The following is a 14923-nucleotide window of genomic DNA, read 5'->3' on the forward strand; positions in this document are numbered from 1 at the left end:
GTATCTGTTGGCCATTTTGATGTACATTTTGGAGAAACTCTATTTAATTCTTCTTCCCCACCTTTAATTGGATTTTTTTGTTGTTGTTATTGGGCTGACTTACTTCTTTATAGGTTTTGAATATTAACCCCTTATGTGATATACAGTTTGCAGAATTTTCTCCCATTCTGTAGGTTGTCTTTTTATTTGACTGCTTCTTTTGCTGTGTGAGAGCTTTTGAGTTTGATGTAATCCCATTTGTTAAATTTTCTTTTATCATTTATGCTCTTCATATTGTGTTAAAAAATTATTGCCAAGACCAAGATCAATGAGTTTCTTCCATACATTTTCTTTTACAAGTGCTATTGTATTACATCTTATGTTTAAGTCTTTGATCTGTGTCAAGTTATTTTTTTGGTAGTGTGAGATAGAGGTCCAAATTCATTGTTCTATATATGTTTCTCCAGTATTCCCAGCACTATTTGTAGAAGAGATTATCTTTCCTGTAGTTTGTATTTCTGTCTCCCTTGTCAAATATTAGTTGACCATTTATGCCAGGGTTAAATTCTATGTTCTCCTTTCTGTTCCATTAGTAGATATGTCTATTTTTGTGCCAGTACCATACTTTTTTTTATTACAATGGCTTTGTAATAGTTTGAAATTCAGAAGCCTAATACTTCTGGGTTTGTTCTTTTTTTTTCTTGGGATTATTTTGGCTCTTTGGTGGCTTTTGTGGTTCCACACAAATGTTTGGATTGTTTCTTATATTTCTGTGAAGAATGCCTTTGGTAATTTGGTGGTAATTGCATGGAATCTGTAGATACTCTTGAGTATTAGAGTTATCCTAATAATACTAATTATTCCAATACATGAATATGGGATGTCTTTCTATTTGTGCCTTCTTCAATTTCTTTTAGCAAAGTTTTATAGTTTTCATTGTACAGATCTTTCATTTCCTTGAGTAAATTTATTACTAAATATTTTATTGTTTTTGATGCTTTTGTGAATGGGATGGTTTTCTTTCTTTTTCAGATGATCCATCATTAGTGTAAAGGAATACAATTGATTCCTGTATGTTGATTTTGTGTCCTGACACTTTATTGAAATTGTTAATTCCAATAGTCTTTTTATTAATTATTTGGGATTTTCTATATGTATAGAACCATATCATCAGCAAATAATGACAATTTTACTTTTTTTCTTTCCTATTTGGATACTTCTATTTCTTTGTCTTGCCTTCTATTTCTTGTCTAGCTAGGACTTCCAGTAATGTATTGAATAGGAGTGGTGAGAGTAGGCATCTTGACCTCGTTCCTAATCTTAAAGGAAATGTTTTCAATTTCTCTCCATTAAATATAATGTTAACTGTGGGTCTATCATATATGACTTTATTATCTTGAGATATATTTCTTCAATAGTCTGTTAAGAGTTTTTATCATAAAACAATGTCCTATTGTCAAATGTTTTTTTCTATTGAAATGATCATGTGATTTTTATCTTTCCTTTCATTGATGTGATGTATTACATTTATTAAATTGCATATGTTGAACCATCCTTGCATTCCAGGGATAAATCCCTCTTGGCCATGGTGTATCATGCTTTTTGTATGTTCTAGAACTTGGTTTGATAATATGTCATTGAGGGGTATTGTCATCAGGGGTATTGGTTTATATTTTTTTTCTTGTATTTTTATCTGGTTTTAGCATCAAAATAATGCTGGCATTGTAGAATGAGTTTGGAAGTATTTCTTCCTCATCAATATTTTGGAAGAGCTTGAAGAAAGATCGGTGTTAATTCTTCAGTTGCTTGGTAGAATTCTCCAGTGAAGGATCTGGTCCTGGAGATTTCAGTTTTGGGAGTTGGTGGGTTTTGTTGTTGTTTATTCTATTTTTTTTACTCATTATTGATCTATTCAGATTTTCTATTTCTTCCTGATTGAATCATGGTACATTGTGTGCTTCTAGCAATGTATCATTTCTTCTAGGTTATGTAATTTGTTGCCATGTAATTCTTTATGTTGGTCCCTTGTTATCCTTTTTTTTTCTCTAATATCAATTGTAATGTCTTCCCTATCATTTCTGATTTTATTTATTTGAGTCTTCTCTCTTTCTTCAGTTGGTTTAGTTGAAGGTTTGCCAATTTTGTTATCTTTTTAGAGAACCAGCTTTTAGTTTTGTTGGTCCTTTTTACTATTTTTCTGGTCTGTGTTTCATTTATTTCTGCTCTGGGATCCTTATTATTTCCTTCCTTCTGCTAACTTTGGGCTTATTTTTTTCTTCTTTTTCTGTTTCCTTGAGGTGTAAAGTTAGGTTGCTTATTTGAGATCTTTCCAATTTATTGACGTAGTATTTATTGCAATAAACTTTCCTCTCAGAACTGCTTTTGCTGTATTCCACAATATTTGATATGTTGTGTTTTCATTTTCTTTTGTTTTGAGATAATTTTTTATTTCCCTTTCAATTTCTTCTTTGATCAAGTAGCTGTTTAGAAGTGTGCTATTAGTTTCCACAATTTGTAGATATCATTTTCTTCTTGTTGCTGTTTTCCAGGTTCATACCATTGTAATTAAAGAAGATAGTTGGTATGATTTCAATCTTAAATTTGCTAAGATTGTTTTGTGGCTTATGGCATGATCTACCCTGGAGATTTTCCATATGCATTTGAGAAGAATGTGTATTCTGCTTCTTTGGGATAAAATGTCCTCTACATGTCTGTTAGGTCCATTTCTTTAAAAATGTTGTTCAATTCCAGTGTTTCTTTGTTCATTTACTGACTAAATGATTTACCCATTGTTGATAGTGGGATGCTGAATTTCGCTACATTTGCTTGTTGACCCATCTGCTAAGATCAAGTATGCACTACCCTCCAATTATTGTCTATTTCTTCCTTAAGATCTGTTATTAATTGCCTAATATGTTTTGGTGCTCAGGTGTTGAGAGCATTATAAATTTATGATCATTATATTTTCTTGATATATTAACCCCTTATCTTATGTAATGACTTTCTTATTACCCATTTGCCTCAAAGTCTACTTTGTGAGATAAGTATGGCTATGTCTTCCTTCTTTTCATTTCCATTTGCTTGGAATATCAACTTATGTCCTTTCATTATGAACCTATGTGTGTCCGAAATGAAGCTGAAATGATTCTCCTTTAGGCAGCATAGAGTTGGGTCTTGGTTTTTTTTTTAATCCATGGAGCCACTCTGTGCCTTTTGACTGGTAAGTACAATTCATTTATATTTAGGGTGTTTACTGATATGCAAAGATTTACTAATGTCATTTTATCTTTTTCCTTTTGGTTATTTTGTGTCTCTGTTGTTTCTTTTTCCTTCTGTTTATGTCTGCCTTTATATGTTGGTGGTTTTCCATGGTGATCTGCTCAGTCTCCCCCTTTTCTTTTTTAAGATTTTATTTACTTATTCATGAGAGGCATAGAGAGAGACAGACATAGGCAGAGGGAGAAGCAGGCTCCCTTTGGGGAACCTGATGCGGGACTCCATCCCAGGACCCGGGATCACGGCTGGAGCCAAAGGCAGACATTCAACCACTGAGCTACCCATGTACCCCAGTCTTGCCCTTTTTTATGTATAATGTTTCTGTTCTAGATTTTCCCTTTGTGGTTACCAAGCATTTACATAGAACATAGATAAAATAATTGCTTTTCTTCTGATAGAGATTTATCATCATTCATTTATCTTCATTATAAAGGTTCCATCTTTTTACTCTTACTCTATATTTTTGATGTTACAAATTATCCCTTTTTATTCTGTGATTTCATTACCAAGTTGTAGTAGCTATAGTTATTTTTTTTTTAAGATTTTATTTATTTATTCATGAAAGACACACACAGAGAGAGAGAGAGAGAGAGGCAGAGACACAGGCAGAGGGAGAAGCAGACTCCGTGCAGGGAGCCCAACGTGGGACTCAATCCCGGGTCTCCAGGATCATGACCTGGGCCGAATGCAGGTGCTTAACCGCTGAACCACCCAGGGATCCCCGATATCATTATTTTTAACGCAGTTTTCCTTTCTCCTTTATGTTATAGTTGAGTTTATTATATTCTAATTCTGGTTGACTACTTTCCAATAGTAATTCTTTTAAATATTCCTTCTGCCCCCTTCTCCCTTTCATCTCCCTCTGGGCCACCCATTATTCTTATGTTGGCTTCTTGAATGGAATCAGATAGTTCTTATAGGTTTTCTTCACTTTTTAAAAATCTTATTTTTCTCATCTATAACCCCTGAATCGTTTCTATATTTCTCTCTTCCATCTTACTCATTCTCTCTTCCGTAGGATCTAGTTTATTTCCACTGCGTTCCTAATGTATTTTTCATCTCATTTATTGAGTTCTTCTGTTCCAGAATTTGTTTGGTTCTTTTTTACAATTTCAGTCTCTTTGGGAAAGTACTACTGTTCTTTAATTGTATCCCTGAAACCATCATATTGTCTTTCTGAGTTTTCTTGTATGTCATTGAATATCTTCACAATTGCTATTTTAAACTCCACTTAGATTGCAGTATTCCATATCTTTGGGTTTGATCCATGGAAAATTGTCATTTTCTGCTGTACTTTATTACCATGATTTTTCATGATGTTTGATGAAAAGTGCCTTTGCCACCATATTTGAAGCAGCAAATACCTTTCTTATTTAGGCTTTTTTTTTTTTTAAGATTTTGTTTTTAAGTAATCTGTATACCCAACCTGGGTCACAACCTGGAAAGTCATATGCTCCACCCACTAACCCAGCCAGATGCCCCAAGGCAAGGTTTTATTTACTTTGATACTAACAGTTGAACCTTGGTAGTTAGGAGCCTTCCTTTTGTTTTCCAGAAGGTGGCGCTATAGCACCAGTTCTTGGTTTCTCTGTTGGAGTTGGGAATGCAAGAAAAAGGAGAGGGGTGATTGAGGTGGGGTGGGGGGGAGTGTCCTTAGTTAGCACTTGGGGCTTTGGGTGGTGCCCCTGCCCTGGTAGGGAGAGTCATCAAGTGTGAGGGGAAAGGGGGATCCTAGAGGTCTATGAGTGGTCCTCTTGAGTCCTGAGGTAGATAGTAGGAGTCACTTCACCTCTCTTTGCCTCTTTCCCTTTCCTTCCCTCCCCTCAGTTACCTTGGTTTCTCCTCAGAGAGGGCAACTGGCCTTTCCAGCTGCAGCACATGGGACCAGGCCGATTCACCACTCACCCACTCACTGTCATCACCCTTGACCTCTTCTGTCAGAAAGGTCACGGCTCCAGTACCACTTCTCTCACTCTGCAGCCTCCTCGGGTTCAGTTCAGTCACATTCACATTCACGTCCACAGATGGATGGATCTCTTGGGTGTCCTTGTATGTTGTGAATGCAGAGGCACTTTTGGAGGGGGTGGTTATATATGTCTCATTAGTAGTATATCAGAGGGAAGGAAAAAAGGAATGACTTACCCGGCTTTGTTGCTGACATCACTGAGGGAGTCTGTTTTACCGTGGGACTCTAAGGCAAGCTGAAAATAAGGAAGTACTTTAATTTAGGAAATACATTGTGAAATTTAGAACTCAGTTTCTAGAATTATGAAATCAAGTCCAATCAGGTACAGCAATTAGTTTGCAGATTCCCTGACGTTAGTAACCCCCCCTCTGAGCAATAGTAAGTGGGACTCTATCAGTATGTGGGGTAGAGAATAAGACCCCACTTATGGCTCTACTGCCTGCTGCTTTTCCCTTTTGATCCTGCCCTGTACTTGTTCCTGTGGCTTCTCTGACATTGGTCTCTGCTTGCCTCTCTGGAGCAACAAATGATTCTCCTTGTAATCGTTGCATTTCGTGAAGCAATGTGACTTTATTGGTGAGGGAGATTTGGGCTGGGGCCCTCTGCATGAGGACATTCCAAAAATATAAGAACGCTCTGAACTGACAAACAGGATAGGATGAAAATACTATTTAATCTAACAAATGAATTCAAGAAAGGATACTTATCATTCTGTAAATAAGCTGTGTGTTGTGTGTACAAGAAGATGGAGATTGAAATGTGAAATTGTTCATATTCAGTCACAGATAAAGCAATTTCATATTATATCATGTATTAACTGGATGAATTTATTATGCTGACATTATACTACAAAAGACTAATAATATGGAAATTTAAAAACAGTATACAAAATGTTTTATACACTAATTACAACTACACATTTTTATAAGAAACCCATTGTACATAGAAGACTGGAGGGGAGAAGTGATTTATGTTTAGATCATGAATGTATAGAACTATTTCAGCATCATGTATTATGGAATCTGATATTCTATGATGATCTTATTCTAGGACAAATGAAATGTGACAGAACTACTGGTTCTTGAGATAGAATCTTATTTGGTATTGTTCACTAGAAAATTTCTACTTTAACTATAACTTAGATTTATCTTGCGATTTGCTTCATTTTGGGTTTACATTTTCAGATTTGGGGCATTTTTGCCATCCTTAGAGCAGATATGACTCTTTGAAGCTTATAGTATCTCAAACTCTGTATAACTTTAGTTTTGATCCTTTTATGTAGATCCAAGATTCTAGAAGTTAATTATAGCAGCAACTCACATTTGCATGGTCCCTACAAAGCACACATAATACTTTGATGTATTTTGTCTCGATTGCTACTGTAGGTGATACATAAACTTGCTTTCTCTTACATCTGTTTCTTTTCTTTTCTTCCAGGTCTACCAAAAGCAGCTGTGATCAGTCAGCTGCAGGCTTTAAAGGGCTCCGCTGGCTTGTGGGCTTTCGGCTGTACTGCCAATGACATCATTTATATAACTCTTCCTCTGTATCATAGTTCAGGAGCTCTTCTGGGAATCGGTGGATGTGTTGAGTTGGGTAAGTTTTCCTTTTCCATTCAATAAATTTTCTAAATGCTTGTTAACTCTAACTTGTGTTCATCAAAGTTCGAAAGTCTATCAGTAGAATTCAGAGTGATTGTGGGCTTATTAAATAATTACAACATAATCTTCATTAAAAGGACACAATTTCATGACATACTCTGTTCCTGAAGGGAAAAGAGCAGTGTTTTCCCTGGAACATCTTCATATGACTTATATTGTTGTGAAAATTAGGTTGTCACAATTAGGTCCTGTCATCATTGATTAACTTGGCTGGTGCTATCTTACAAATTCTGTGTTACCAACTCTGAATCTCAAGAAATATTGAGGCAGCTTTAAGCTTTTAAAAATAAATAAAATGTACATATTCAAGAACAAAAGTAAGGGAATACTCTCCGTCTCTGTAAAGAAACCCTTATCTGTAGTCATGCTCTAATACTTGCAACTCCCTTACTTATTTTGACCTCTTCTTTCCTCCCCTGAATTGCAAATATATAATTATACATATTTGCAGTCAAAACATAGAATTCCATCATGAATTTTTTAAAGAGTTATTGGATTGTAATATTAATGGTTTCAAATGAGCTTGATAGGAATGGCCACTGATGGATTATAAAAGCCTTGAAATTGACTATAAATGTTCTAGACAGGGCAGCATCATTTGTCTTTTATGTCAATTCTGTCTTTGAATATTTTCCCTGGTGCCTGTTTTTGCCTTTCCTCATAGGAGCTACTTGTGTGTTAAAGAAGAAATTCTCAGCAAGTCAATTTTGGAATGACTGCAGAAAGTATAATGTGACTGTGTTTCAGTATATTGGAGAACTTTGTCGCTATCTTTGCAAACAACCTAAGGTAAGAGAAGTTGTTTTCAGAGAGGAAAAATAATTCCAGAAAGAAAAAGTATGGAGAAAAAAATAATTTCTGTGTATACTCCACCTTCTTCCAGAACAAAGTTTTGACTGACTTACAGAGGTATATGCAATACCCCACGATAAAACAAGTATAAAACAAGGCACAGGAAATAAAAGGAGAGCAGAATTGTATTAATGTGCTCTATATTGTGGCAGGATAGGAGGGACCCACAATCCAGTCCACTTTTATGTTTAGACTGATTAAAATTCCTGCAAATGTAGCACACATCCGATTATGAAATTAGATGCATGCTCTATACACAGAAAGCGGTTACTGCAAGGTCGAATTAGATCATTGTTTCAAATGCTGTTCTTCAAAAAACAAAACAAAACAAATGATATTGATTAGAGTTGCTTGTTATTTCTTTTTTTTTTTTAATAAGTGATTAGTCTGTCTCTTTGTTTGGTTTTGATTTAAACTTAAAAAAGAAATTTTGCTTTCATGTGTTCTTGTCTCCCCACCTAAAACCATCATTTCCACAATTGATAAATTGCCCCGTTCTGAAATTAGACAAGCAGAGAGAGTTACAAGAGCCTAAAGTTTGTCTTTATTAGTTTGTTTGCTTTTTTGCCCTCAGACGTTCTTTTCTTGGTCTCATTTGTATTTTGAGATGCTTATTTTTTAACTGATTTTCTAAACATTCTTGAGGCTATGAAGAAATGACCTTCTGTTATCAAATTCCCAGCCCCATGAATAATGGTGATAGGAAATGCTTCCCTATGTGGGACAGGCAGCAGAAACTGATGGCCTGCCCTTGGCCTTTGATAAAGCCCTTTCCTCAAGTCTCCCTCATCACTTTTGCCATAATCATGCCAGCTCAAAGCATGGATGGTGGGCTGAGATGTCTTCTCTGGCTGGCTCAAACATGTACATGTAATCCTTCCTTTACCCACAGCACAGCTGAGACAAGGCTGGAAGCATTTAAATAAAACTTTGTAGAAGATATGGGATTACATAGGGAAGAAAAACACAAGAAAAATGTGAAACTGGGTAGTCTTATTTACAAAACGCTTTTATTCACTTTAAACTTGAAGTTTACCATGTAGGGACCTCCTGTTTAGCTCCTGACTCATCCCTTTTATGGCCAGAGCTGTCCTTGTTCTCTTCTTGGTCAGGAGTGCTTCAGATAGCTTTAGATTCCCTAGATCCATCACTAAGGCAGGGGATCCCAGAGAAATGTTTTAGACCTTTTGACGTTTATTTTCTCCAGGGAGACTTTACCAATGTTAGAGTTTTGGTCTTATCTGAAGAGTCCTAGCAGAGAGATTAATTACAATGCCACAACCTAGCATATTTTCTAGTTTTTATTAAAGTGTTCTTTGGTAATGTGATATCTGGACTAGGATAATTTAGGGAATTAATGCCCTCCAGTACGATAGAAGCCACCTTCAGTAAAGGACAGATTAGGCACTACCTATAATGAACTTCTTTGTGGGCTTTCTAAACTGTGCCCCTAGCCACTCCTTTTTCTTATCCTTTGATAGCAGCATTAGCTTTTGCAAGGTCATTTGTTTAGTAAATATGTACTAAACAGCTGACATTTTTTTCCTAACATTTTACTATGTTAAATGATGCTGCAATTAATATCTTTATGCATTGTAGCCAGTGGAGGGGCTCAGGAGGACATGGATATTTTGGTGATTCTTATGGCATATTTCCAAATTGCTATTCAAAATGGTTGATGTGATTTGGAATCTCATTGTGAGAGTAAGCCTATTGTATGTATGGTCTCTTATCAGGACTGCATGATATTAAAAATAGTTTTCCAGTTATGTTTCATGGAGAACTTGAACCTCCTTCAAAGTTTCTCAAAAGTCTCTGAAGGATAGTGAACAGGGAAAATAGGACAATCTTCATGGTTCAGTCTTTCAAATATGATGGATGAAACCCAATTTGCTAGTGCTTCTTAATAATATTTTGTTTGAACAAAGAATGTCTTGGGGGTTTTTTTCTTATTTTTTTAAATGGGGAAAGAGTCATTTAATTTTATTTTTAATTTTGTAGACAAGAAACAAACATTTTTAAATTCTTTGTTAAGATTACTAGCAAGGTGGGATAATTTTCTGTCTGTATTTCTCTTTAAAATATCTTTTATGAGTCTTTTACTAATTTATGTCCTTAGCACATAATGTTTTATCTCATCTGTTGGAGCTACCATTTCCTATGATAAAAATATTAGTAGTTTGTCATTTTCACAACAAATCTTTTTTCAAAGTGTGTTCCTTTCAATTTTTTTTATAAAAAGAAATATCCTTTCACCTCTCTGAATTTGGAATGCACTAATTTTGGGAAAATGCTATAGGCACAGAGCATATGAGAGAACTGAGAATTAAAAGTAAAATATCTAATTTTTTTTTAGTTAATTAAATATTGTAATTATTTTTTTTCCACTTGAGATAGAGAACACGAGCAAGGAGAAGAGGGAGAGGGACAGAGAGAGAGGGCTCCCTGCTCAGGAGGGAGTCAGCCGACATGCAGCTCAAACCTAGGACCCTGGGATCCTGACCTGAGCCAAAGGCAGATGCTTAACCAGCTGAGCCACCCAGGCGCCCTAAATATTTTAATTCTTAACTAAAGTTCTTTGAAAAAAAAAGATAGTGGTTGTGAAATAATCTCTAAGCATTTACCTGAAGGCAAGTGGAGGAGGAGAGAAGGCAAATAAAAAAAAAAATAGCTTTGCTCAAAGGAGAACATAATTTTTTGATGCAGAGATGCATTGTATTACTTAATCCCTTTTGTTGATTTCACACAGAATGAGAACAAGCAGTTCTTGGCATTAAAGATTAGGGAAGGAAGAAAGTCATTCTGTTAAGACATCTGACCCCTCCAAGGAGGTCTTGCTTGTTTTCTGTCCGGTATTTATTCCTGTCAGTGAACTGCTCCTGCAGGGAAGGGGGCCGTGTTTGCTGCCCAGCACAGCAGTGGCTTCAGGTAAGGCCAAGCCTAAACAGGCACTGGGGTCAGTGCCCTCAGAGAGTTAACAATGGATGTCTCCTAAACCATGGTTTGAAGCCCCATAGACATTTGTTTAGAATAAATCCTTAAGTTAAAAAAAAGAAGAAGAAGAAGAAGAAACAAAACCGCCTACTCTCTGAGGACACCCAGATTCTCTGGGAAACGAACTAGGGGTGGTGGAAGGGGAGGTGGGCGGGGAGTGGGGGTGACTGGGTGACGGGCACTGAGGTGGGCACTTGACGGGATGAGCACTGGGTGTTATTCTATATGTTGGCAAATTGAACATCTATAAAAAATATATTAAAAAAAAAAAGATTTGTTGCCCATCCAAGGGCAAGTCATATATTCCGAAGGAGATTCACCTGCAGGCAGAATTCAGTCTGAGTTGAGTGTTTAAAGGTGGGATTCCTTTTGCTTTTAGTTAATTACATCATATTTTGAATCTTCACTGAGGTTCTTGGAAGAAAAGATAGTGTTTGTGAAGTAATCTTTAAGCGATTACCTGAAGGCAAATGGAAGAGGAAAGAGGGAAATAAACAGAGCTTTGCCCAAAGCTGCATGAGGTTTACATGCGTAGTTGCGCAAAAACACCCGCGGGGTGGCTTTCCTTGGCAGGAAGCATTTATCCACCCCCTACCGAGTCCAGTCTTTTTTCTCTTTTTCAAAAAGTCCAGTTACAAAAGTTCCTCTGGCATAAACATTGGATGTGCCTCCAACTTCTGGCAACACTGCCCTTTAAAAAAAGCCAAGGTACTGGCTCTTAGAGAGCAATGGAGTAATTACTCTCCCCACCCCCCACCCCCCACCCCCGGAAAATAGGAAAGCAGCTCTTCCCCAGGGTCCAATCTCTCAAGTTTTCTGCATTACTGAAGCAGCACAATGAACTCTCTGATTGGGTCCAGTTCTTTGTTTTCTTAGCATTAATGCTTCATTTCCTATCGACTGGTGAGGAATACGGTGGCGTGCTCTCCATCAATGATCCTCCAGGGGATTCCTGCATGGTTCCTTGGATTTAAAGAAACTCTGCCTAAAACTGCCCACAGTTAGAAATCTCTAGGGGTGGGATCGTATCTATCACTCACTCATTCATTCATTCATTCCAGTAATATTGCAGGTTTCAGTATATGGGGGTAGGCAGTGAAATAACAGAAGGCAGGATGAGTCTCAGGTGTTTCGCTGAAACAGGTAAACGGTGAGCCCTTCACAGAGATGAGGAAAAGTGAGATTTAAAGAGTTAAAATTAAATTTCTTTTGGACCTGTTACTTTGGTGTGTTCCTTAGGCATCCAGGTAAAGAAATGGAATAGGCAGTCAGATGTAGGAATCTGGAGCCCATCGGTACAGAGGGTGAGATATAATTAATAAAGCAAAGACCTATTTTATGATACATATGTGTAATACCTGCTTTTCAAGTTAATATTATATTTTGTCATTTAGGCAGTATAGTTTGTCTCAACATAAAACACCTACATATTGACATTCTGAAGGCACAGCCTTTACTTTCTAGTATATGTATTTTAGCATATGCATTTTAGTGAATATATCTTCTATAAGTTATATACCTTTTCTTTCCTCTGTTTTCTTAAAAGCCAGGAAATTCACTGGCCACTAGTAAGTATCCTTTGGATTCTGGATACTTTCGTTAAAGTGTATTAAAACTTTGACAAAATGGATTACATTCAATTGTTACTCTGAAAAGACAGACATTTTACAGGACCCGGATATTTGATAAATATTAAATATTGTTCATTAAAAGCCATATTAATTTTTTTACTAGCAATGTTTGGACAATTGTGCAGGGCATGCTTAAGTGTTTGCTGGGCTTATTTGAGGATAACAAAATGAAGACCTTAAATAACAAGAATCAAACATCAGCACCGTAAGATTTTAAGACTTCAATTTGAAAAGACACCTGCTCTATTTTCTCCAAAGAAAACTCATCATTTCTTCCAAACTTCAAGTTTTCCTTGTTGTATTTAGGTAGGAGGTGGGGATGGAGAAGTATCAAAGAATAAAATTCCAACAGAAGGGAGTAACTTATGCTAAGTTGGCATAGATGAATAAATGTACCTTAATGAATGTATTAAAAACTTTCATTCTTTTATCATGTTTTCATTTTCTTAGTTTCTACATAGCTTCAAATGTTTTATCACCCCATTTTCATCTTTCCACATCTTGTAAAAGATGTAGTTTATCAAAACATTGAGATCTGGAAACTTTTCTCATCACAATAACCTCTAAAGAATGATATTTTTAAATTAATATGAGCTTTAATTCTTACTAAGATGTTCTGAGTTTCATTTACATTTTCTTCTCTGGAACTGTCAAAACAATTGATTTCATCTCCGAGACCTAGTCGTTTTAAGATATATATACATGTTTTGTTATTTCTTTCCCCCAAATATTTGAAGCATTTTATTATATGGTTGAGTAAATCATCTCTTTTAAAACTCAATTTTCCGTAAGTAAATCAAAGATGTGTTTAATATTCTCATACTAGATATGAAAGCAATTAGAAAAGTTGGCAAGTTCCCAGAACCTTCTTTTCTGCTTAGAAACTACAAATATAGAAATATAGTCCTTAGAAGGACTAACATAAGAAATAACTATAAGCAGGCTAAATGCTAGTAGAATTAGCAGGGAATTAATAAATATTTTGAGATGTTGTAGATTGTGTATATTGTTAAAGAGTTTTAATAAGTGCTGATTTTTAATATTTAATGATTCATACTTCACAAGTAGTGATATATATAATATATAATTTTCTATCTGCTTATATTATTCATGCTATGCTTTCCAGTAAGAATATACATATCTTTTATTTATTACATTTCCCAACAAATAGGGGCACCTGGGTGACTCATTCACTTAAGCATCAGACTCTTGATTTTGATCCCAGGACTCCCAGGATCACGCCCTAGGCTGAAGGCAGGTGCTCAACCGCTGAGCCACCCAGGCTTCCCATCATTGTAAAATTAGAGTAATTTTTGTGAGTGGTGAAAATAATTGGTCTTTCACTAATAAAAATCATATTTTAACTATAAAAACCAGTTTAGAGGCACCTGGATAGCTCAGTCAGTAGGCTCTTGATTTTGGCTCAGGTCATGATCCCAGGGTTGTGAGACTGAGCCCCACCTCCCGCTTGGCACTGAGCTTGGAGCCTGCTTGGGATCTGTCTCTCTCTCTTTGTCTTTGACCGACCTCACGCCCCTCCCCCGACCCCTGCTCATGGACACACACTCTCTTTCGCTCTAAAAAATAAGTAAATAAAATAATGATTATAAAACCTGTTTAAGTACAGCATGATGGTTTTTAAGTAAAACTTTAAAATATTAAAATAGTAATAATTTTATAACATTTTTCACAAGTAAAAGTACTAAAAAAGATATGATGCCTGTTTGCTCTTGGGTTATGCTATTTTTAATGTAAATGTGGTATGAGAGTGAGGTTTTCCTACAGTCCAAATTGATTTAACATTTTAAAATTTACATCCAAGATTGTTTTATTATGTATTTGCAATTTTACACGTTGCCTATTCCTTTAATAGCATGTTCCTGACGTCCTTGTTACAGACAAATAAAATCTTTGCCCTTCAGTGAGCAAGAACAAGAATCTTTCAGCAAATGATAAACGACCAGAATTTTCCAAGTGATCATTTTATTCCCAATGGAAAAAAATAACAATAACTTTATATTAAACATATCAGGGATCTATTTCCAGCCTTTCCATTAATTCTCTGTATCACATCAGGCAAGTCATTTCATTTCTTTGCCCCTTGGAGTCAGGGAGCTTGAAATTCAAACTTAACTTCCATGTCTCGAAAGTTCCTTGATCTTGGGCAAATTAGATTGCTTTTCTGAGCAGTTCCCACTTCAATTTTTTCATCTATAACATGAGAGTAATAGCAGTTATGTCCAGGGTTGATGTAAGGGTTAAGGAGTGAAGCACAGAAATTCACATGGAAACAGACAGATTAGAAGGTGATGTCACCTTGAGGGCCTCTCTGGAAGAGACCTCACAAGATGGTTTTTGTTACCACAGCAAATATGCCAAAGTTGTCTAACAGGTTCAGATCTCGTTTTATCAGTTTATGTCTTTAGATTGACTCATATAGACCAAGCTCCAGAGTGCTAGCTGACAGTTTTAGATTGTCTCCATTGCTGAGTCTTCCTTAATCTTCCTGACCTGTAAATGTTACCATGCCCATGACTCACAATCAAACCTTTCTTCTCTCTCAT

At 36.1% G+C, this 14923-nt stretch overlaps 1 protein-coding gene across 3 annotated transcripts in view; it reads left to right on the forward strand.

Moving 5' to 3' along the window:
* Window positions 1-14923, forward strand: part of SLC27A6 (solute carrier family 27 member 6) — a 73306-nt gene that overhangs the window by 21274 nt on the left and 37109 nt on the right. For all 3 annotated transcript variants that reach the window (XR_012037841.1, XM_072840877.1, XM_072840876.1), the window contains exons 3-4: window positions 6659-6817; window positions 7547-7671. Coding sequence is in view for 2 of the 3 variants with exons in the window: in XM_072840877.1 (XP_072696978.1) it covers window positions 6659-6817; window positions 7547-7671 (284 nt within the window). In the remaining variant the exon portion in view is untranslated. The remainder of the gene's footprint in view (window positions 1-6658; window positions 6818-7546; window positions 7672-14923) is intronic.

The sequence above is a fragment of the Canis lupus genome, chromosome 10 (assembly GCF_048164855.1).
Source record: "Canis lupus baileyi chromosome 10, mCanLup2.hap1, whole genome shotgun sequence".
NCBI classification, from domain to species: domain Eukaryota; kingdom Metazoa; phylum Chordata; class Mammalia; order Carnivora; family Canidae; genus Canis; species Canis lupus.